Source organism: Boleophthalmus pectinirostris, unplaced genomic scaffold, assembly GCF_026225935.1.
Source record: "Boleophthalmus pectinirostris isolate CB_2022bp ecotype Guang Dong unplaced genomic scaffold, ASM2622593v1 HiC_scaffold_1, whole genome shotgun sequence".
Taxonomy (NCBI): Eukaryota; Metazoa; Chordata; class Actinopteri; order Gobiiformes; family Gobiidae; genus Boleophthalmus; species Boleophthalmus pectinirostris.
This window is the reverse complement of record NW_026570970.1, coordinates 17,313,103-17,337,468: the sequence shown is the minus strand read 5'-3', so window position 1 is coordinate 17,337,468 and position 24,366 is coordinate 17,313,103. Positions and strand designations below refer to the sequence as shown.

The 24,366-nt window shown below is 39.9% G+C and overlaps 2 protein-coding genes across 2 annotated transcripts; both read left to right on the top strand.

The window, feature by feature from the left end:
- The first annotated feature begins 1,133 nt into the window (after positions 1-1,133).
- On the top strand, positions 1,134-5,717 carry si:ch211-199f5.1 (protocadherin-8). The gene is made up of 4 exons (XM_020939123.2): positions 1,134-1,228; positions 1,344-3,798; positions 4,274-4,472; positions 5,380-5,717. Exons 1-4 carry the CDS (start codon positions 1,134-1,136, stop codon positions 5,715-5,717), a joined length of 3,087 nt encoding a protein of 1,028 aa, XP_020794782.2.
- An 8,691-nt stretch (positions 5,718-14,408) lies between these two features.
- On the top strand, positions 14,409-24,096 carry cnmd (chondromodulin). The gene is made up of 7 exons (XM_055151860.1): positions 14,409-14,456; positions 15,951-16,091; positions 16,415-16,552; positions 16,685-16,798; positions 16,893-17,046; positions 20,749-20,936; positions 23,866-24,096. The coding sequence occupies exons 1-7, from the start codon at positions 14,409-14,411 to the stop codon at positions 24,094-24,096; spliced, it is 1,014 nt and encodes a 337-aa protein (XP_055007835.1).
- Positions 24,097-24,366: the final 270 nt, after the last annotated feature.

The following is a 24,366-nucleotide window of genomic DNA, read 5'->3' as shown; positions in this document are numbered from 1 at the left end:
ATATAATCCATAAAAGTTGTGTAAATGGACTTACTAACAGAGCTGTGAGCTCAGACACGTCATTGTCAGTGAGATGGAGAAAGATCAGCACCTTGGACAGAGCTCTCCTCCAGCCTCTTTAGGGACTGTATTCTCCGGAGACTCATTCAGCTCTGCTCCAAGACTGAATGTTAGCAAAGCTATTCATAACTTTTCTATATATACATCTAAGTGCACAGACATATTATGTGAAAATGATGGCTATTGTACAGGCCTGCATTTCTAAGAGCATCATCAAAGTTTACATCAGGTCGAAAGGGTCAGAAACAGCACAATACATGTTTACTCTGACTGGTTTCGCTAGCACTTTAACAGGTTGTTTTTAAAGGTGTCCTTAGGTCTCAGTTTTCAGATTTGATTGTGAAAAATGTATTAAGCCATTTTAGAGGTATTTTATTGACCGATAAACCCAGGGGGCGGGGCAAAGTGTATTTATTGACATATAGTGGGCTACTGAAGAAAAGCAAATCTGTACCTCATCGTTCATCTTTACGTCTCCTGTCTGGCATCTGCGTATGTAGATGCATATTTTATAGGACAGTGAGATCTGGATTGTACAAGCAGCAAAGTGCTATAAACCCAGGAGGCTGCACATTTCATGCAGACTCAAAAGGCACGATGACGTGTTTTCACCTGTTTCCTCAGTAACCCCAGAGTTACCTGAAATATGGTCCACGGTGTGTGCTTTTCCACATCTTCAGAAAGTGCCCTTTGCTGTAGACAATAAGTGATGGATGGGGCCACCGCTCCCTCACGCGAGCTGACAGTTCATTATGGACTATGTCACCCGATAATTAAGATGTTCTCAACCGAATAAACGCTCGCTAGTTAGAAGCAATTGAGCTGTCTATGCTGGTACCCGTGCGTAAACCCCGGGGCACGTAGAAAGCACTATCTAAATAAAAACATTTTTTTGGTAAATGTAGCCAGTGAGTCTTAAATAGCTGTAAAAAAGGTGATCCGGGCGCTGGTAGTGTCTCCAAGCAAGAGCCTATCGCTGCTGCGCTCTATTCTGTAAGTTACTCTGAAAACAGGCTTAGAGGGGGTATTTTTAATTCTAAAGCGAGGGATTGGTCACACTTCTTCTCATTAGCATGAGGAGTCGTATAAACCCCGCCACTGCAGAGTTTGGAGCTGTTGAAGGCGAGGCAACAAGCGTATCTGAGTGGCTGCTGCGCGCAAGGAGCGAGTAACTTTCACTTTGGGCACAGTTGTGAGTTGATTAGAGCGGCGGGCGGCTGTATGGAGAGCTGGCTCCAGACGTGAGCGCAGGGCTTTCAGAGAGGATGAGGCTGCGCACCAAGACGGACCGCTCCGCCAGCACGATGGGACTCGAAGACTTTCACTTATCTTAACCGGTGGATTTTCAGCCTTTTTCTTTATCAGTTTTTCTTTGTGTTTCTGAGTGCGTCTGAGGGAAATACTATCCGCTATCAGACTAACGAGGAGAACGCACCGGGTTCTGTCATCGGAAACCTGGCCAAGGACATGTCCTTGAGTCTGTCTCACTCCTCTAAGTCCAATTTCAGGATGATGAAACAATTCAACGATTCATTCATCAGGGTGAGAGAAAGCGATGGGGAGCTCAGTGTGGGGGAACGAATTGACAGGGAGAGACTGTGCAGACACTCTCCACAGTGTCTCATTACTTTTGATGTGGTCAATTTTTCAAAAGAGCGCTACAAATTGATTCACGTTGAAGTGGAAATAAAGGACATCAATGACAACTCCCCGGAGTTTCCAAACAGGGAGTCTATAGTGGAGATCTCAGAGAACGCGGTGGTGGGCTCCCGGATCCCATTAGACCCGGCTGTAGACGCGGACGTGGGCTCCAACTACATTCAGAGCTATCAGATCTCTGTCAACAGTCACTTCAGCATAGATGTGCTCCAGAGAGCGGATGGGGTTAAATATGCGGAATTGGTGCTAATGAAGGAGCTAGACAGAGAGACTCAGTCCTCTTACACTGTGGAGCTGGTGGCCACAGACGGGGGCAGCCCGCCCAGATCCGGATCCGCCAAAATCACTGTGAAAGTGACTGACTTTAATGACAACAGCCCCGTGTTTGACCAGAGCAGCTTCTCTGTCAGTTTGCCCGAGGACGCCCCAGTGGGCACCGTTATCCTGGACTTAAACGCAGTTGATGCCGATGAGGGACTGAATGGGGAAGTAGTGTACGCATTCGGAAAGGTTTCTCACGAAATAAGAGAACTTTTCCAAGTGGATAATAAATCAGGACACCTAACTCTAAAGAACCCGGTGGACTTTGAGGAGAAACGCACTTATGAGCTTGATGTGCAGGCGACAGATTTGGGCGCAAACCCCATTCCGTCTGTGTGCAAAATCATAATCCACATAACGGATGTAAATGACAATGCCCCAGAAATCAGCATCACCCCCATGACCTCCATCACCACGGGCATTGCGCACATCAGCGAGGCGGCGGAGAAGGACAGCCTCGTGGCGCTCGTCAGCACCTCGGACAGAGACTCCGGGGTGAACAGCCAAGTGCACTGCACGCTCTACGGACACGACCACTTCAAACTCCGCCAGGCGTACGAGGACAGCTACATGATAGTGACAGCAGCGCCGCTGGACAGGGAGAGAATCAGTGAGTATAACTTGACTGTGATGGCAGAAGATTTTGGGACGCCCCCTTTGAGAAAAATCAGCCAGTACACTATTAGGCTGACGGACGAGAATGACAACGCCCCCCACTTTAGTAAGTCTGTCTATGAGGTGTCAGTAGTGGAGAACAATGCCCCCGGCGCCTCTATTACCACTGTGGAAGCCACTGACGCAGACCTGGGGCTAAATGGCAAAATCACGTATAGACTGGTGGACAGCGTCATTATGGGCTCCCCTGTCAACACGTACGTCTCACTCAACTCAGTCTCTGGTTCCATATACGCGCTGAGAAGTTTTAATTATGAAGTTATGAAGCAGATAGACATCCACGTAAAAGCCAGTGATGGGGGGTCGCCGCAGCTCCAGAGCACGGCTGTCATCCGGCTAAAAATAGTGGACCAAAATGACAACCAGCCTTCTATAATCGAGCCCCCGCTTTACAAGGGATCTGCCGAGGTTTTCCTGCCCAAAGACGCACCTGCGGGCTACTTGGTAACCCACATTAAGGCCACAGATGCTGATGAAGGCATAAACGCGCAGCTGTCCTATAAAATAACCGAGGGCGGACACCTGGGCTTCTCTATTAACAAGGACACGGGGAAATTGCACGCGAGCCGGCAGCTTGCGTACGATATTTCAGACAATGTCAAAGTCACAATAGCAGTGAGCGACAATGGTTTCCCTGCGCAAACTTCCACAGCAGTCATCCACTTGAGTTTTATTGAGGGGAGTCTACCCAGCATGCCTTCCTCTGTGTCTGAGAATAGCAGAGAGGATTACTTTGAGTGGGACATGTCTGTGGCCATTATTATCGTCCTGGCAGGAAGTTGCTCTCTCCTCCTCTTGGCTATCGTCCTCATTACGACCATTTGCAGCCGGCGCAGGAAGGAGCCAAGGGAGAGCTGCTACGAGGAGAAAGAAGACGCACCAAACGTGGAGAGGAAAGTGGAAAGCGGCCATATTGATTCATTGATCGCCAACCACAAAGGCAAAGTGTTTGATGCCCATCCATTTCCAGAAACAGCTCCTCTGGCGAGCAGCACCACCACCACGGAGGCCCGGTGCGAGGACGCCAGGCAGACTCCAGGCATCTTTGAGCCCAACAGCAGGACGGTGGAGGGCAAATTAAAGGTACAATGTCATTCAAACACTCAGACAAACTTTGTAACTATGAGCTAGAAAAAGAATATTGGCTATAAAACATAAAAACGAATCACTTGTGCCTACTCCAAGCTTTTTACATTGAAAAACTCACAGATTTTTTGCACTTTATACATTTAGAGAAGGCCATTGAAGTGTTTTGCCCAAGGACACAAAGGCAGTATGCATTGTGTATACCTCAGCTGTACCAATGGCACACTACAAGATACACTTAAAAGCTTTAATGCGAAATGAGAAATAATGAGAAATTGTAAAAATCTGAAATAACTTGGGGTACACCTCTGCCAAGGCACTGGTCTCTTTCGTGCAATGGAATAATTTACAGCACAGGCCTGGCCCTGAACACTCAAAATGATCTAGTTCATGCATCATTTCTGTTTTTAAATAGCAAATAGTCCATGAAATACTGCTTTGGTACTACTAACATGCTCCTTTGACTCCACAGGGCTACTCCACTTTGCCGGGGTATGGCAAAGAGACAGTGAGGCCTATAACTATCTGGAAGGGTAATTCTTTCACCACCATCTCGGCCCGGGACCCCCACATCAGCGGTAAGGACAGCGGCAAAGGGGACAGCGATTTCAACGACAGTGACAGTGACATCAGCGCAGACGTCCACAAGAAGGAGTCTCCGCCCACAAACAGTAAGTCAGTGCAGGATAGAAAACAGAGTGATGAAAAGTTTGGTCCGTTGCCATAACAATCAACAGTTCAATATCTGAATATCATATGAAAGCTGAAATCCACGAGTAGATACAAAGGGTCAAAAGCCAGTGTACATTTTGTGTAATTCCAATGCATGAATAACTAAAGGGAAAGTTAAGAGTAAGTATTATTTTGAAGCTTTTTGGAACTGCTTTTTGGAGACATACTGCAAAAATTATAATAATGAACAATGAAGATGAAAATGTACTTCTGTCTAGTGATTTATAGTAATTAACCCATATAAAATATTAACTGCAAAGGGTGAAAATAATAAAAGTAGTAGCCTTCTTTGGCATCCAACGCACCACTCTAGGCATGTGTTTCATTTCCATAAGACAGAAAGCATCTTGCAATAAAAATATCAGAACGTAATTGGTTTTTTTTTATTTATGAGAAAACTTTTACAACATGTTGTTCTGATATCTGGGCAGATTAATGAGAAATTGAAAAAAAAAAAAAAAAAAAAAAAAACACTTATTAGAAATACTAGGAAATTATTTTTTAGAACTGGAAAAGAAATTGTTGATTCAAATCCTACATAAAGAAATGAATACAAATTACTGTGCATAGAAGGCAGACCGTTTTTGTAGTGACCCTGGAACAGACACATTGAATAGAAAGAAGGACGAATAAAAATGAATTGAAACATTCAAACATGACATTTAAGACTGTTATCCAATATGTCCTCTTAGTAAACACAGCCTAGACCATTCGTATAGCCAATGTAAAAGGTTGAGCAAACATGAATTGTGGGTAATAGGTAATAGAAAGGACACTTCAACGCTCTCTGCCCACTTAACCTGGCCATGCATTTAAATAGTTTCTCAACCTTCCTTCTTTCTATAGGTTTATGGGCTTGTACCAGTGAATGTAAAGTGCTCGGACATTCGGATCGCTGCTGGAGCCCCTCTGCGTCTAGACCCAACACCAGCCTGGCCTGCGCACCGCACCTGTCCTCGCACCTGTCCACGCACCTGTCCACTTTCAACAAGACTGCTTCACTCCCAAGGGACGCACGTCGGGAGAACTACTACCCCTCTCACATACCCAAGCCAAACGCACTGCAGAGCGTGTACGAACAGGTCCAGCACCAGGAATTTGACTACATATTAGTCGGTCCACCCACACCGGCTCGGATACAAGAGACAGATGAAATTTCCATCCCTGAATACAACAATTCATAAAAACTGTAAATGTTGTGAGAATAATTATGTACAAAAAAGCTTTCTTCATGTTGCGGTGTTTTTTGGTAATCCGTCATCTGTGTCTTGGCTCCCGTCAGACTGTTTATTGTGTAATATGCAAGATTTTGTATATAATATATTTTTCATATCCATGTACAAAGACTTTATTACGGATTTTCAAAAAGCATGTGTTATTAATATATTAAGGGGCATGAAGACCTGTGAAAAAATCGAAAGGGGGGAAGTCTCTGCTGTGAAAACAATCAACTTTGTTTGTGGAAGATTTTTGTCACACTGTTGCACAAATAAATGGTTAAATTAAATATGATTTCTGGTTGGAGGTGTGCGCACTGAGTAATGCAGACAGTCTCTTTGTCACGGCAGCTCTTTTTGGGTAGAATTGTAGTCAGTAAGCATTTGTGACAGAAGTAAAAAAAAAATACTAAGAAACTGGACAACTGGGCTCAACTCAAACCATGTTAAACGTCCTATATTACTAAAATTTACTTTTGTGAGCTTTAAAGGTGCATTATGTAACTTTTTGGCTGGGGGTCCATTACCTGCATGTTTCTATGGATATGTCATTGCTCTGCCTGTAATGTTCCACAATATGATATCAAACAGCTCTACCTCACATTTATTCAATTGCAGGTGCTTTCATAGCTGAAAAATACCTAGAAAAACAGGCATTCTAACTGTGAGCAAGGTTGCCACTCCACAGATCTGACCAGTAAGTTGATCTGATTTGGTCTCCATGATAATAGAAAGGTTTAATTCCATACTGTGAAACATTTCAGACAAAGCAATAACATCTCTATGGAACATGGAGCAAGCATTTGATGGACCTTTCATCAGAAAAGTTACATAGTGCAGCTTTAAGTCATGTTATAACATTGTTACCTCATCAAAAACATACCTGAAGTTGTTTGGGTTTTTTTTGGTTCATTTACACATTTGAGTAATTTTATTATTAGCCTGTTGATGTCTCCAAAGCTCAAAATGTTCTGTTCCACCTTGTGATGTCATGAAGAGGTAGTTTTTAAGTTAGTCAGTTCCTTTTATCTTTTGTTCAGTAGAGATTGGCAGTTCCAAGTTTGACATTATCCAGATGATTCGAGTGAAGATGTATGGAGTTTAAAAACACAGTGTTTCACTTTCTGCATTACCGCATGACATCACAAGGTGGGACAGAGTGTTTTCTGTTTGAGAAAATACCTCAGCCTCGATATTCAGGGTTTGTTTGTTAAACTTGTGTGAATGAAACAAAACACAACTCCAGGTATGTTTGTGATGAGGAAATAAAATTATAACATAAATCAGAAAATAGTGTATAATGGCCCCTTTAAAGTGTTTTATTGTGGTAACTTGGCAACATAGAATGCATGGGAGGCACAAATGGTTGAAAATTGGCAAGTGATTATGACAGAATAATAGAGAACACATTGCAGTTTGTTGGGTAAAACAAGTTGAAATCAGGTGAGCATTTTTATGTTCTCGGTGTCTCAGATGGGAGAGTCATTGTCTTGTTGAAAAGTTGGCGGCCAGCGTGTATTGTTATTGTGTCCTTGGGCAAGGCACTTCATCCACCCTGCTTTAATATGAATGTCATGAGAGGCTGTTGAGACAGATTGGCAGCCGCAGCTCTGTCAGTTGGCCCCCTGCAGCTACTGTTGGAGCTTACCTCCCTCAAGTGTGAAGTGAATGAAAATGAAATGTAAATGTTCTCTGAGTGTCCAGAAAAGTAAAATAATAATCCAAAGAAAAATTATATTATGAACACTTATAAGTAGGGATGTAACAATATCCAAATCTCAGGGTACGATATTTATTGCGATATTTTGTGGAGGCGAACAAAATTTGAATATGCTCCTCTTAAAATGCCTTGAAAAGACTTAATTCAAAGAATTAAGAACTGCTATTTCTTCATGTAGTTTGCACCAAAACAGAGCAAAGGATCTTGGTCGATGTAGTTCCCTCTGTTTCTTTAGCTATTGCTGCACCATAACAATGAATTTAAGCAAAGAAAGTTGTGATTTGACATATTGTGATGACCCACGATATTATTGAGAGACTTTTAATGATACAATGTCACTTTTATCACATATTTTGGTTACTGTTACACCCATTGTTATAAAAGTTTTGTCCAATCAGAACATCCTAGTCTTTTCTCAAAACTATCATTTCAAATCCAATGTCGAGAGGAAAATGCTCTATGCTCAATCGAAATTTTTAACAAACAATAATGAAAAAACAAAGTAATTTTCAACACATAAAATTGTGATTTCTTTGTGGTCCTATATTCCACAAAATGGACTCTTGTGAGCTTTAAACCATGTTAGAATATTGTTACTTCAAAAACAGACCTGGAGTTGTGTTTTGTTTCATAATCATTTGAGTAACATTTTATTATTAGTGTGTCTACATTTCCAAAGCTCAAAATTCTCTGTTCCACCTTTTGATGTCATGTAGTGGTAGATTTCTAACTTAAACTGAGTAGAGTTTAGCAATTCCAGCGCTGAAATCACCCAAATGATTCTAGTGAAAGTGTATGTATTTTAACACAGTGGAGCCCTTCCTGTGTGGCCATATAATATCACAAGGGGGAACAGAAATATATGCAGGGTTTGTGTGTTAAACATGTGCGAATGATGAAACAAAACACAACTCCAGGTCTGTTTTTGATGAGGAAACAGCATTATTGCACACACTAGATCAGAAAATATTGTAATATGGGCCCTTTAATATCACCATGTTACAAGTTTTGATACAGATCAGACTATGATTCAAATCTAGTTTTTATATTAGTTTTAGCATCGATCAAGCAGTTGAACAAATGAGACACGTGGTCATATTGTTTTGCCTGATGTGAATATACTTTGTCATGACCAGCAGTATTACACGTTATGGTCGTAACGTTTTGACTGATGAGCCGCTGTGTGGGTGTCCAGGCTTCTTGTTAACTCCCTATTGTCCAACACAATGACCTGATTTACCCGGCTGAATACATGCGTAAATCCGCTTAATCCACAAGAAATAAAACCTACTATGTTTTCCTATTTCTTACGATCACAGCAAAATTGACAGCAAGCATAAGCCAATGTCACTTTCTTTTCATGGTACACAATGTTGTTAACTTGGGTCAAAGAATCTCCTCACCTTTCTGATTGCTTGGCAGCCTAGCAATTATCCCAAAAATGTGCTCCAATCTGTTTCCAAGCAACAGCTGCATGGCAAATTTGAATCCATTTTATTCTTATGTGTGTTTTCTTCCTTTAAAAGTTATGATAAGAAGTAAGTAACCTTGACCAGGCCATCCTGTTGCCAAACCATAAAATTCGCTATTACAGAGGAATAATAGAGAGTGGGCCCAAAAAAGATGTTATTGTGTGAGGTTTTCATAGGTGAACTTGACATTAGATAAGGTGCAGCATGTTTCTGGGACATTCATTGGACAGTAAATAACATAAAAAAAATGTAATACTTCTGTTTGTCGCAAGTTGCTATCACTACGTAAATGCAGCTACTACTTGTATACACTTAAACTTGTATACACTTTTCATAATTTTTCTACTAACTTTTTTATTTCAGAAGTATCACTATTGGATTTTTGTATTTTATTTTATTTTTTACCACCACTATTGGATTTGTAATTTGGTGTGTATAAATTTGATACTTGGGGTGTTCTACATGTATCTCTAATGGTGGAATGTTTAGGAGTTACCATGGTGATTCAATGCACACATTAGTCAGCAATGCCAAAAAACGTTTTCAGACAGTTTGAAAACTCAACAAAAAGCACTAAATTGATTCAAACAACACATTATAACACATTTTCAGGAGTCTGTGATCAATACGAGTGCTCATTGTCCTGTTTAGGTGTTTGATTTTCCACACAAAGAACGTGATTAACTGAAAAAGTCTTGGCTAATGCTAAGTAGTTTGTGTCTGTTATTTTAAGTGAGAGGGACTTGTATAACAGCACAAATCACCTCACATGTAGTTCCGGTTAAATCAGTTTCAGATTGTGTTAAGACAAAGCTACTATTAAAGGGACAGTCTGGAATTTTGGACATAGGACCTGATTTCCTAGTGAGCCAGAGTGTGCGGAGACACTTTTTAAAAATATTCCATAAAGTCCTTGTATTTGCAGAGGTCGCTGGTGCTAGGCTAGCGCATGTCAATTGCTATAGTTATCCTGCCACTGTCTTACCCACTCCACAAAGCGTCTGAAGTAAATCTATTATTATGTCAGACTGCTGATGTGAATGTCTCTGTTTGAAATAAAATTAACCTTGCATCCATGGACTGTATATATGAGTGGACATAGCTAACGCGCTAGCTGCCACGTGCCAAATAAGAAGTGTGTCAGGAGGCTCTTCCAGCTCCTTCTGACTCTGGCTCCAATTGACTTACATTTGGATCTTGTGGCCTCTTTCTCTGTAACTGCTGCAGTGAGCCTCATCAGTTTGGTCTTAAAACCCACTCTAGATGATCCTGATTTTTTTTTTTTTTTAATTGTTGTTGTTGTTATTTTGTCCATCAGAAAAATCCTATTCTTAACATAGAGCCTGGCTCCAGATTCGCTTCTGTGACCATTAGCATCGCAAGCCTCATTTGAGAGGCACTGAATGCTATGGGTGACATCACACTCATGCAGTCCACTTCTTTTATACAGTCTATGCTTGCATGAATGAATTCATGAATTGTCGCATGTTGAGGGACTGTTTTCTCAGCAGCAGCGGAGTTTTACTTTGCCGGTAAGATAGGTGCTAGGTGATATTAGTCCGCCGCTGCCAAGCTTTCTATCAGGAAGTACAACTCGCTGCTGCTGCTCAGACATAAATCCTTCAAATGCAAGGTTGGTTTTACTTCTAAAATTATTCTATCAACACAGACATTTACATCGGCAGTCTGCCATAATAATAGATTTGTTTTGGATGTTTTGTGGAGCAGGTAAGACTGTTTTTAGTGGCAGGATAACTATGGCCATTGACATGCACTAGCCTAGCACCAGCGACCTCTGCAAATACAAGGACTGAATGGAATATTTAAAGAAGTGTTTCCACACGTCTCCAACACTCTGGTTAACTAGGGAATGAGGTCCTATGTCCAAAATTCCGGACTGTCCCTTTAAAGTATAGCTTGAGTTAGCATCACACCCTCAGGGAATGTTGACGATATGACATCAGCTGCAAAGTATCAACACTGCAGCTAAATACCTCAACAAGAAAGATTGTATACCTTCTATTTACAGGGTGGAAAAAAAAAAAAAAGGAAATACTACCAATGCTACAAAATCCTGTTGTTTAGTGTTTGTTTGTGTCTAAAATGAAGGTATATGTACTGTATCGCCATGGAGACGAGCAGGTAACATCACTAGGTCAGCTCTGTGAAGTAGCAACTCCCCCTCACAGTTTGGAGCTATAAGACATCTATAATTAGTGAAATGCCAGTTAGATGCTGTACTGTACACCGTTGCTTTTCCAACACTGTCGAGAATTCCTTTTCTTTACACAGCTTGAAGACATTTTACAGTAACGGTAGAAGGCAAAAGTAGAGCAAACTGCATATAACACTTCAGTAAAATGTCAAGAAGCACAATGCGGGTTTCTTCAAAACAAGCCACTTGATAAAACCTCTGAAAAAGTCAACATGACACACTGAAATCTGCTTCATAAATAATACAGACACGCAGTGCAAAATTGAGCAGATTTACAGCTGAACAAACTGAATTTCTGTCAAAACACTATAACAAACACCAGTGCGTAATTGCATTCAAATAACACATTTTACATTTATTTGTCTTAGAAAAGGTGACATTTGAAGAAGCAGAGAAGTGGGTGAGAGGTGTTTTCCCAGTATCATTTTTTAAAATAAAAAAAATAAGCTGGTTGAATCTTGTTTTGAGCACATTTCTTGCTGCACAAAATTGTAATGAACTGTAATTAACGGTGCACTGTGTAACTTTTCTGATGGAGTATAAGGACAGCCTCTCCATGCAGATCTCATTGCTTGGTTTGTAGGGATGTAATAGTATCCAAATCTCACGGTACAATATTGTCACGATATGCATCTCATGGTACGATGTTTACTGCAATATTTTGAAGAGGCTAGTATAATTATAGATGGGACACTTTTTTACTTATAAAATACCTTGACAAGATTTTGGTGTGAATTATTACTGTCATAATCCAAAGAATTCAAGTAAAAACATATCTCTTCCTGTTGTCTGCACTGAAATGAATCATGGGATATGTAGTTCCCTATGTTTATAAGCGGTTGCTACTGTAAAACCATGCATTTAAGCAAAGGAGCTTGTAATTCGATATTATTGTGAGACTTCTGATGATACAATATCATGATAAAAATAATGATACTGAAGTGCTGCACTGGATCAAAACTTACGCATACAAGTGTTCATCAAACCGGAGGGCTTCAATTCTTGTGGAGTAGAAATAAGGATGGCAGAAGCACTCTGATTTGCAGCTATTAATAAACACATCGCAAATCAGCGTGCCTCTGCCATCCTTATTTCTACTCCACAATATCATGATATTTTGGTTATTGTTACATCCCTTTTGGTTTGTAATAGAAAATTATTGTAAAATAATTGTAAATAAAAATTCAATTCTGTCACTGGACAAAAGTTTTAGATTACACAGACATTTCAGTTTAGAATGTATGAATGTTTAACATTTTATTTTGTTTTCATTGCTCAAAAATATGTAGTACTTACTGTGAGCCTCTCCCTAGATCTGACCCTTAACTTGGCCTCATCTCACCACCTGTATGATGAAGATAGATACATTTAATGCCATGCTGTGGAACATTTTAGGAAAAGCAATGAAGTAGGTAGCATACTCGCCACCAGAAATGTTACTTAGTGCACCTTTAAAATAAATCTCAAATTGTTAAGAACAACTGTGACACAAAACTTAAGAACAACGGAGAAACCTTACCCAGTCCAGGAATCCAACTCCAAACATTCTGGTTATGAGGCAAGAGTCCTAACCGCTGCACACATCTCAGGGGCTTAAAGGCTGAAGAAGTAATCTGCAATCTCACCAGATACCTCCATAAATTATGTATCCCACTCTTAGCTCTTTATATCCATACTATATATTGAATAATGAATTGAATTTTCTCTGGTAAACAAGTCGCTTTCTGAAAATGTGCTCAAATTTGTAACAAGATGAAAATTTAAACTGTCTGGAGATAAAGCAAGGGCTCCGTATCTCACTCACCACAAACTCTGTATAATTATTTTTTAGTTTGATTGCATTTTTGTTTGATTTTAATTTGAAAGTGGTTTACCTGTAATTCAAAATGCATTTATTTAACTCACAAAGATACACGATTTCCTGCAGCATTTCTAGTGTTTCATAAACACTATGCACAATACAAAAATGATAATTATGATCAAGGATGAAAAATACCTAGTGTACCTGAGTGTAAATTAGTGTAATTCCAGCATGTAATTGTACTTAGTTCCATTTAAAATTATACAATCATACATGCTCAGTTCCACCTTGTGATGTCACCAAGAGGTAGTTTTCAAATTAACAGCTACATTTTACCTTATTTTCATTAGGGATTCGCAATTCCAGTTCTGAAATTATTCATATGATTCTATTGAAGGTGGATGGAGTTTAGTGGAGCACTTTCCGTATCGCCACATGACATCACAAGGTGGAACAAAGTGTACTAAACTAAGTCTAAATATGTAGGATTTGTTTGTTAAACATGTGAATGAAACAAAACAACTCCAGGTATGATTTGATGTATAATATGGGCCCTATAAAACTATTTAATTTAGTTCTACATAGTTTAATGGATTTTGTGTTGTGTAAAAAGGTGATTTAAACTAGTCACTACTAAGGATGTAACAATAATCGAAATATAGTGGTATCATATCGTCAAAAGTCTCACAATAATATCTTGGGCTCTCATAGTATAACGAATTACAAGCTCCTTTACTTAAATGCTTAAATGGTTTTAAGGTAGCAACAGCTTATGAACATTGGGAACCACATATCCCATGATTCATTTCAGCGCAAACAACATGAAGAGATATGTTTTTTATTTGAATTCTTGGGATTATGATGGAAATAATTCACACCAAAATCTTGTCAAGGTATTTCAAAAGCACAAATGTGTCCTATTTACAATTATATTAGCCTCACCAAAATATTGCAGAAAATATCGTACCGTGAGATGCATATTGTGATAATATCGTACAGAGAGATTTGGATATCATTACATCTTTAGTGATTATGTAGTACATTGAGTAGTAATAGTAGTACATTTTTGTATAGTGTATTTGGCAGCAGTACTTCATAACTGAGCAAATCCTACACATGCAACTGTCCTTTCACGAGAGTACAAACTCTTTCCACCATTGATTATGATTGAGTGGGTATGTTGATTGGGGGGGCTTCAACCTCTGTATGGAACCGGTTGCCCTGACAACAAAGTAGGCTCTCTCTGGCCAGTTCTGAAGCACTTACCAAGAGGATGGCCGTCTTGCTTCAGCTGCCTATTACATCCCATATAAACGCCACAGGTAACGTTTATATGAAGAATGTGTTGCATCAACTGGACGTCATTCCCACATTAGTGCCTGCAGGCCTCCCAGCTTAACCTGAATCTGACAGAAACATCAGACTTATAGGAGAAACTGAACCAAGCACCATGCAAGAGCCCGGGGAAAAAGTGGACTGTTTCCAACATCCTATCCCAGTATGTAAATTCTCTATTTATACTGCACATTTAGTCACATTAATTCTTTTATTAGGGTGTGGAATAGATGTTAATTAACTGACTAACTCCAGATTCTTATATACAAGGTTACAGTGAGGTTACAGAGAAGGCTACCCATCTTTCTCGGAACAATTGCACATCCTCCCACTGTACTGTCTAATGATTGCATTTACCATAAGAGGTCAGTTTTGTAACTTTTGCATTTTCTTCAGTAATAATCAATTTGACCTTTCGTACAATGTTACATTATAGTCTCCTAAACACTCAACTAATAACTAGAGTAGACAGATATATAAAAAATGCATTTATATTCATAGTGCAATTATGTATTTTTTTAATTCAGTGCCACTTTATCATAACTACACCTTACTAAAGCATGAACAAAGATATGATAATGATAATATGATGATGGACAAATTATAATGGACAGTGGAGATAGAATGATTCAGGTTTACTAACGACTTAATTACTCTAACCCCTTGATGAAACTATTTGTTCCTTACGTCTTGGTTTGTGCTTTATTAAAGCTAATTCGGATTATTAGAAAATGTTACCACAACAATAACCATCGTTTGAGGGAAAGAAGCCTTTACCCCTGAACTAGAAGCTCTTACAGTACAACAATTATATACATATATATTTACCATTGCATAATACCATTGAATGCTAGAGACCAGTGCCTTGGTAGAGGTTGTTTTTGCATGTATGTTACTTTTGTATTCACATTGTAGAGTGTCAGATGAGAGGATGGAGCCTTTATCCTTGAACTTGAAGATCTTGCAGTAGGGCTACATTTATGGATACTATATTTACCATTGCATGCTAGGGGCTCAGTGCCTTGGTATAAGTCTTTGTGTGTGTGTATTTTGACTGTGTGTGTTTTTTTTGTTTGTTTGTTTTTTGTTTTTTTTGCCTTGTATATATGTATTCACATTGTGGAATACAAAAATAACCATTTGAAAAACAGGAACCATTTCCCATGGACTAGAAGATCATACAGAGGGCATGTCTAGATTCTACATACATCATTACTGGTCAATCTTCCAATCAATACTGGAACCTAAATGAACAGTTTTTCATTTTAAAAGGAGCCACATTTAATTCAGTTCATTAACAAGAAAGCAAAATATACACAAAATTGACTCATATGAGCTTTAAATCATGGCATAATGTTGATATCAGAAGTTTGAGTTACCCTGCATTATTAGTCTGTTTACATCTCCAAAGCTCAAAATGCTCTATTCCACCAGCTAGCGTTCACCTTTTGTTCAGTAGAGATTGGACTTCCTAGTGTACACACCACTGCATGTTAGGACCAGCGCCTTGGTAGAGATCTATTTTGTGTATACTTCACATTTGACTACTCTTCACCACTGTGCAACAAAACAACAATAACCATAATTTCAGAAGTGGAGGCCTTTACCCCTGAGCCCCTCTCCGTGCTCAGTAATGTGTATTTGCTCTCACTTAAAGGTCTACATGCCCAGCCCCGGCCGGTCCTCTGCGCTCAGCCCTCTCCTGAGATTTGGCGCCCTGGCCCTGGTCCTCGCCGCTATTTTATTGTTATGCGCATCTGTGGCTGCTTTGTTCTTCTGGAAGGTCACGGAAAGAAACGTAAGCCTTATCGCTAACACTGTTGATGAGTGCATGCAGATCCCAACACGAGATACAGTAAATGTTAATTGCAACCGAGTCTGATTAATGATGATAATTATGCGGATTACCATAATTACTAAAGTTACTGTGTGTAGATGGCGAGGCTTGCTTCGTTTCACCATACAAATTGCATTACGGGTAAATCACAAGAGGCGGTTTTAAGACTTTTTATTTGTCTCCTAATGAGCTTATATTTGTGAGAGTGTGTTCTTGGTTGCTTTTGCAGCTAGCATCTTTTTTTGGATTAAACTAACCCATCCTCTTTTCTGAACCGCCTCCAGGTTTACAATGTGCGCTACAGTATGAACATCAACGGCGAACTGAGGGAGGCATCGGCGGAAATTGATTCTGACAATAACCTGGAGAGATTTAAAACAGGGGAGGGGGCTGAGGCGTTGGAGATCCACGATTTTCAAAGTGTGAGTGAGTTTGTCCTTGTTCTGTTTTTTTTTTTTTTTTTTTTTTTTTTTCCGCCTGATGAGACTTAGTGTGTGCTTAGCAAAGTCGCGCGGGCCTGAGTGTAAATATGGCATCTCTGTGATTTGGAACAGGGAATAACGGGAATCCGCTTCTTCGGTGGAGACAAGTGCTTTATAAAATCCCAAATCAAAGACGACCTGCCAGACGTGGAAAGTGACAACACGGAGCTACTGACGCCCGACCCGGTATTTACAGAGACACAAATACGCGCACAGTGTTGCTATTTTGCGTTCCGTCTCAACTTTTTCAAGGAACGCTGTGTGCTTTTGTGCTATACAGAGAGATGAGATCCTGCCTGTGAGATCCGAGGAGCAGATCATGACATGGGTGGCTTTGGATCGGCCAGTGACGGACACAGAATTTCTGAGCAAAAAGATTATAAGCCTATGCAAAGGTCTGCCCATATACTGGCTCGAGCCTGCCTCCCCTAAAGGTGATATAACACAATATTCATTTCACAAGTCTAATGATGTTCTTAATGTTGCACTCACAGGAACAGTGTGAAAGAAAAAGCACTCACCTCAGAACTAAGACACACTCTGGACATTACAGCACTGTGTATTTGAAGGTACACTATGCAACTTTTTGGTTGGAGGTTCGTCACCTGTTTGTTTCTATGAATATATCACTGCTCTGCCTGGAATATTCCACAGTATGATATTAAAGGAACAGTCTGGAATTTTGGACATAGGACCTCTTTCTTAGTTAGCCAGAGTGTTGGAGACATGTGGAAACACTTTTTTAAAATATTCCATCCAGTCCTTGTATTTGCAGAGGTCACTGGTGCTAGGTTAGTGCATGTTAATGGCCATGGTTAGTCTACCACTAAAAACAGTCTTACCTACTCCACAAAGCACCCGAAACAAATCTATTATTACGCTAGACTGTCGATGTAAATGTCTGTGTTGATAGAATAATTTTAGAAGTAAAACCAACCTTGCATTTGAAGGATTTATGTCTGAGCAGCAGCAGTGAGTTGTACTTCCTTATAGAAAGTTTGGCAGTGGCGGACTGATATCACCTAGGACCTATCTTACCAGCAAAGTAAAATTCTGTTGCTGCTGTGAAAATAGTCCCTCAACATGCGACAATTAATGCGATGCAAGGTTAGTTTTATTTCAAACATTATTCTATCAGCACAGGCATTTATATTGACAGTCTGGCGTAATAACTGAATTGCTTCGGGTGTTTAGTGGAGTGGGTAAGACTGTTTTTAGTGGCAGGCTAACTATGGCCATTGACATGCGCTAGTCCTAGCACCAGCGACCTCTGCAAATACAAGGACTGGATGGAATATTTTAAAAAGTGTCTCCGCATGTCTCCAACACTCTGGCTCACTAGGAAATACGGTCCTATGTCCAGAATTCCATACCTTCCCTTTCAACAGCTCTACCTTACAATTATTCAATTACAGGTGGTTTTATAGCTCAAAATACCTAAAAACAGGCATTCTGACTGTGAGTGGGGTCGCCTCTCCAAAGATCTGACCTCTAACTTAGTCTGGTTTGGCCTCCGTGAGAATAGAAAGGTTTAATGTCATACTGTGAAACACTGCAGACAAAGCAGTGACATCTTCACAGAGAGAAAAGCATTTGACTGACCCTCCACCAGAAAAGTTACACAATGCATCTTTAAAGGCCAGTACAGTAATTGAGCAAAATTTGCCTTGTCTCAGTACAGATATATCGTATAAGCAGCTCAAACTATGTCCCCCGTGTACTGTTGATATCCAATTATAGTGTTTTACTCTATGATAATCAGGAAGTGCACTGTTAGCATGCTAGTTGTAGCAGTGAAAAGCTCTTATAAACTAATCACAGTGAATAATTAGGATACTTGGAATGCATAAGGTAAGTGAGGAATAACTTTGGACCACTGAAAACCTTTTAAAATGAAACACTGTATTTCACATTTACAAGGAGGTAAAAATCAAATACTGCACCTTTAATTTATAATAATGAACCAATTTTATTAATAAATCGTGACCCTCTTCCCTTCATTACAGCTGCAGTGTTTTTGTGGTTCATTAATAGATACATTTAACAACAACAATTAACAATAAAATAAAAAAAAATAAAAAAATGCTATGGTAGACAGATGAGTTGATTGTGTACTGGCACCATTACTTAAATCATGTACAAAAGCCCACTAGAAACTAAAATACTGTAGTAAATATTTTCATCTTGTGTATTATTTTCTCGTCTATTATTATCTTTACCAAATATTTTTATTGTTAATTTAATTATCATATTTATTTGGCATATGTATGTTTTAATTGATAAGTGCAGATAATGTCACTTGTAATTGTTTTCTGAAAATAATCCAATTATTATCACATGCAGTGTTGGTTTTAATTAATGTAAAACAACTACTAGATGGAGAAGTCCACATTTACCTTCAGTGTAGCCTTCGGAAAGTTTATGTGTGTTTATGAATGTATACTGAAGGTCAGAAGGTTAAGACTTAATAAAAGTTTGGATTTGTATTCAATCAATTAGAACATTGAGCTGTACCACATCGTTGAAAAGCCTGGCAATGAACCTGATCAGGCCTTGGTAAAGTACAGAAAACACAAACTTAATGGTACATCAGTGGTACGAAGATAATATAAGAAAGTATATGGACAGTTATATGGATCGGACGAGAAGTTAATTTTATTATTATGTCAAATAGTGCAGCGAGCGGAGTCAAGGCAATAATCTGTAGCCAAGATGTAGAAGTTTTAGTGGTTCTCGTATAGAAGGAAGAAAACAACAATGTTAAAGGTGCACTATGTAACTTCTTGTTTCTATATGAGTATGAAATTTCTCTGCCTGGAATGTTTCACAGTATGATATTAAATACAGCTTTACAGGTGGTTTTATAGCTCAAAAAATCTTGGAAAAACAGGCATTTTTACAGTAAATGTGGTTGCCTCTCCATAGATCTGACCTGTAACTTGTACTAGTTTGGTCTCCATGAAGATAGATTATGTAACTTTTCTGGTGAAGGGTCCGTCAAATGCTTTTATTATGTTATTGATTTGTCTGCAATGTTTCACCATTTGGTATTAAACCTTTCTATCTTCATGGAGACCAAACCAGACCAAGTTACAGGTCAGATCTGTGAAGAGGCAACCCCATCCCACAAATCAGAATGGCTGTTTTCTAGATATTTTTGAGCTATAAAACCACCCGTAATTGAATAAATGTAAGTTAGAGCTGTTTAATGTTAGTGTGATTTATCAGCTGGTTGACTTTGTGGAAACCGTCTGACCTCCCAGTGTTAGGATTCATTCACTCGACGGTAGGCAGGTGCTTTTTTGGATTTGGGTGTGACGTATGTAATGCTTCACTAACGGGGCTTACTGGAATATTAAGCTTTTCCCAAATCCCGCAGGAAGAAGGGCAATAACGTCTTTCCCCTTGATAAAATTCACCAAACATTCTCTTTGTTACAGCTTTAAATCCTCAATCTTGGAAATCGTTGTCAACACAGAATGTATGGCTCTTTGCTGGTTGGCTGGTGCCTGGACTTGCACTTCCAGGGTTCTTGCAAACCGTCTAGTATATTCCCATTCCTAGTAGCCGGACCTAGTTGCTGGAGAGAAATGAAACTGAGTGGAGGCACTAGGTGACGCCAGCTTGGCTTGTTTAATGTCATACAGAGCAACGACATATCCAGAGAAACAAGCAGGTGATGGACCCTCCACCAGAAAAGTTACATAATGCACCTTTAAGTCTAACTGAGTAGTGCTATCAGTTAGCTTCACACCCCCAGAGAATAATGATGACACCAGCAGCAAAGTATCAATACTTTTACTCAAGTATATCACACGATTTAGATGCAACCAAAGTCCAGTCCTTTCATGTTCCGAATCTAGTCCGACGCCCTTGTAAACTGTAAAAACCTTGATGTGAACTTGACTCAGACATCCTGAATATACATCGCATTTAGAGCCAAAACTCGTACTAATATTAAAAAAGAATGATGGTGAAATATGCAGGAGCACTTGCTAGTATCACTGCTGCTAATTGAATAATTCAGAAGGCCTCAGAGACGGCACAGACTATGTACGCCCCGCGCTGGGAGGACGTGCATGGCGCCTTGGTGATGTTGACCCAGTACCCAGCGTCCCTTGTGGTGGTCCTGACAGATGGAGCGAGGCAGAGGAGGAGGAGAGAGGCGGGGAGAGGCACGCGGCAGTTTAAACCGCGCCGGACCAGGCCAGCTGCCGGAGAGGAGAGGGGCCCCGACCAGGAAGCCCCCAGAGCCGCAGAGGAACAGGAAGACAATGGACCACAGTCTGCCGGGTCAGCATTCAACCCCGAAAACCCATACCATGTGAGTGCCAATGCATCCATATCACTGAGACTGAGAGGGAGGAGACTCCATCTAAAGCAGTAATAGCAGCACACAAGAAAGATACAAGTGCTGAGTTCAGCTAAGGAAGTTGCAACTTGTTAATTGATTTTGGAGAGACTCTATAAACCTAATTCAGACAACTGGTAGGACAGCAAAAAGGGGGGAAAGGAGCAGAAAGTTCAGAATGATAATGCAGATAGTTCTACAGGGAGTGGTTATCTGAGTCTCATTCTGCTTTCTTATTGGATTTTTTTTTTTTTTTTTTCATAAAATGTATTGCATATATACATAACACATTATTATAAACATACATATACAATAAACATTATTATTTGATAATTGGCTTGAGAACAAAATATCAAATGACAGCTTCAACAAACTGATCAATATGTACAATGTTTTTGTAATCAAGAGTACGTTAACCTTAAAATTGTCAATAAAAGCAGTATTTCATTTGAACATATTTACCTCACATCTGGGGAGAGAGACTAACCTGATTCATTAGCTGGTTTCACTACATGGAAACCGTCTGACCTCGCAGATTTAGGATTCGTTGACTCGATGGCAGGCAGGTACTTTTTTTTATTTAACTAATTGCTGCTATTTGTTCATGACGTATGTAATGTGCCAAATACCGTAGGAAGAAGGGCAATAACGTCTTTCCCCTTGATAAAATTTACCAAACATTCTATGTTGTTCCAGCTTTAAATCGTCAATCTCGTTGCCAACAGAATGTATGGCTTCTTCTACATCCATTTCGACCACTTTGTTTACTTTTGTGCTGTACCACAAAAGGGACCAGAGTGGCCTTTGACGTCATGGCTTCACAACTCTTCGCTGATTGGCTGCACGGTCTAAAACCTCCGAGGTTCTTGGAAACCTTCTAGTGTATTCCGATTCCTGAACTAGTCGCTGCAGAGAAATGAAATTGAGCGAAGACACTATGTAGCGCCAGCCTGGCTAGAGAGAGACAGCATTGTGTATGAAATTTTAAATAAACCTCTATTCTACTTTTAATCTAGGTGTGCACCAATCCAGCTTTTTCAGTTCTTATACCCATTTCGATACTACAGCATTAAGTATCTGGTAATATCCGATATAAACTGATACCAGTGCAGAGACTGAAAAAAGCATTTATTTCCTTAACAGCTAAAATAAAATCAGAGAAAACTGATACAAATGTGTCACGTAGCTGTAACTTATCTCTCAAGTAACCACAGAACAGCTTTGTATAAATAAAATTCAAATATTATCCGATTTTCTTGGCTGAATATGACCAGTCAATAGTCTTATTACATCATTTTCTTGGCCCAACCAGTGTACTGGGTGAACAGATTTTTGGATCAAAGTAGAAAAATATTTGCATTGGTTCAACATATATGGTATATAAGGTTACAGCTTGCGTCATACCCATAATACACAACATAAAGAGGTAGACAGCTAAATTTAAATTCAATCATTGTATTATCAGTGTTTACTAATTCTCCTTGCAGCTTGTACAGTGACCTTCCAGTTCCAAGAGGACATGAACTCCTAAAAAGTTGGGCGAGGGACACTTTGCTCAGTTAACAGGTGTTTTACAGCTCCAAAAAAAATCATTCAAAACTCCAACTACTTTATAGCTCTGCTCAGAAGTCGACATTGAGACGCACCTAGTGAGTAGCAGCTGTTGCTATAGAGCTGCAGTTGCTATGAGTAGGTGTGGTATTAGCTGTTGTAATTACAGGTCATGGGGATAGCAGATGCCATTTTAACTTGACGAACTTGTGAACTAAAATGGGCAAAAGTCTGGCTGCTTATAAATTTTCATGTTGCCTAAGAGAATAGACTCACATTTCGGAGCAGATGAGAAAGTTTTGGTGAGGTATTAGAATTGCAAATGTGGATGGATTTGTATAAAGACTTAGACTAAATGAGCAGTGCTTTCAAAACATCGAGTGTATATTAAGTCATGTTTCCATATCTAAGGAGGTTGATATGGGCCTGTGTGGAACAGAATGGCTTGGTAGCTATAGGTAACCTCATAAAGAGACCTCCCCTGTGCAGCATGGACCACAGCATCTGCTACCTGCACTTTCATTTTATCTTTCCTTTTGCCTATTTCTTTTTACAGTCATCATCTGGGCTAGAGATGGAAATTGTAGGGTATCGCGAAACATGATACAGAATGCAATACAACACAAACATTTCAGCATTTTCATAATATTTAAATTATACAGTATTACTGGAAAAGCAACCCACACTCTCTAAATTGTTACAATTGTAACTTAACATACACTTAACTTGTAACTCTCGAAATGAATCTGACTTCAGTTTATGGTCAAGGTACACTTTATTGTCCCCATAGGGAAATTTGTCCTCTACATTTCACCCATCGTTTAGTGTCGCCCAGGAGCAGCGGGCTGGGGACCTATCTCCATCATCATGTGCTTGGTTTGACCAGCTGGAGGACTTGACCTATTGTGCATGTTTTGGGTTGATGAGGGAGACATGTAAACTCCTCACAAGGCGACCCGAGAATCAAACTCGTAATCTTCTTCTTGTGTGCTTTCCACTCAGCCACTGTGCTGTGTTTGCATTAGCACAAAGCCAGTGGTGTTATTTGCTTTTTTTGACGTTTACAGAGTGTAGATTGGACATACAATTTTTCCATACTGAACAGAGAATGTTTCTGAATTGCTGATATGTATGTGCAAGCTTGAATAGTGTTTTTTTGAGTGTCCATTGTCCAGTTTCTGCATTGTCCTGTCCTGAGTGCAACCTGCCCCAGGCCCAGTGTAGCTGACTCATAAATCATGTGTAATGTAAACATATCAGAGAGCAGCAGGTGTCACACTTTATCTCCCACAACAATGCCACAACGGGCGAGGGGGGTCTGTCTATCATCACATGTGTGTGTCTCCAGCAGACTCAGAGCGGAGGGGCCAGCGAGGACGGCGCTATGACCTTTGACCCCATGCTGGACCACAGGGGGATCTGCTGCGCCGAATGCCAAAGAGGCTACACCCACTGTCAGAGGATCTGTGAGCCGCTCTATGGACACTGGCCCTGGCCCTACCACCACAGGGGCTGTCGGGTGGCATGCCGCGTGATCATGCCGTGCCGCTGGTGGGTGGCACGAATCCTGGGCCTGGTGTAGATCCAGTCAATCAATACTCTATTATTATTTTATATCTCTGTCAGCCTGCAAAATATAGATGTTTGTGAGGCAAATCAGGCTGTAGTGCACAATACAATTATGGAAAATGTTTTTATCAATTTTATCATCAAGCCAATGTACTGGCAATGTAACGTCATAATGGTACTGTGTAACTGAAATATGGACGTGTATATCATATCTGAAGATTAATGTTATCATAGAATATTATTATTATCCTGATCTCAACATATCTGTATTTTTTGTTTTAAG

Excerpts from the sequence above, each read along its gene's own strand:
- si:ch211-199f5.1 (XM_020939123.2), top strand. The coding sequence starts at position 1,134 with ATGAGGAGTCGTATAAACCCCGCCACTGCAGAGTTTGGAGCTGTTGAA. Across the intron at positions 1,229-1,343 it reads CTGCTGCGCGCAAGGAGCGA|ACGGACCGCTCCGCCAGCAC; the intron begins GTAACTTTCACT and ends CTGCGCACCAAG. Across the intron at positions 4,473-5,379 it reads GGAGTCTCCGCCCACAAACA|GTTTATGGGCTTGTACCAGT; the intron begins GTAAGTCAGTGC and ends TTCTTTCTATAG.
- cnmd (XM_055151860.1), top strand. The coding sequence starts at position 14,409 with ATGCAAGAGCCCGGGGAAAAAGTGGACTGTTTCCAACATCCTATCCCA. Across the intron at positions 14,457-15,950 it reads GTTTCCAACATCCTATCCCA|GTCTACATGCCCAGCCCCGG; the intron begins GTATGTAAATTC and ends TCTCACTTAAAG. Across the intron at positions 16,553-16,684 it reads AGATCCACGATTTTCAAAGT|GGAATAACGGGAATCCGCTT; the intron begins GTGAGTGAGTTT and ends GATTTGGAACAG.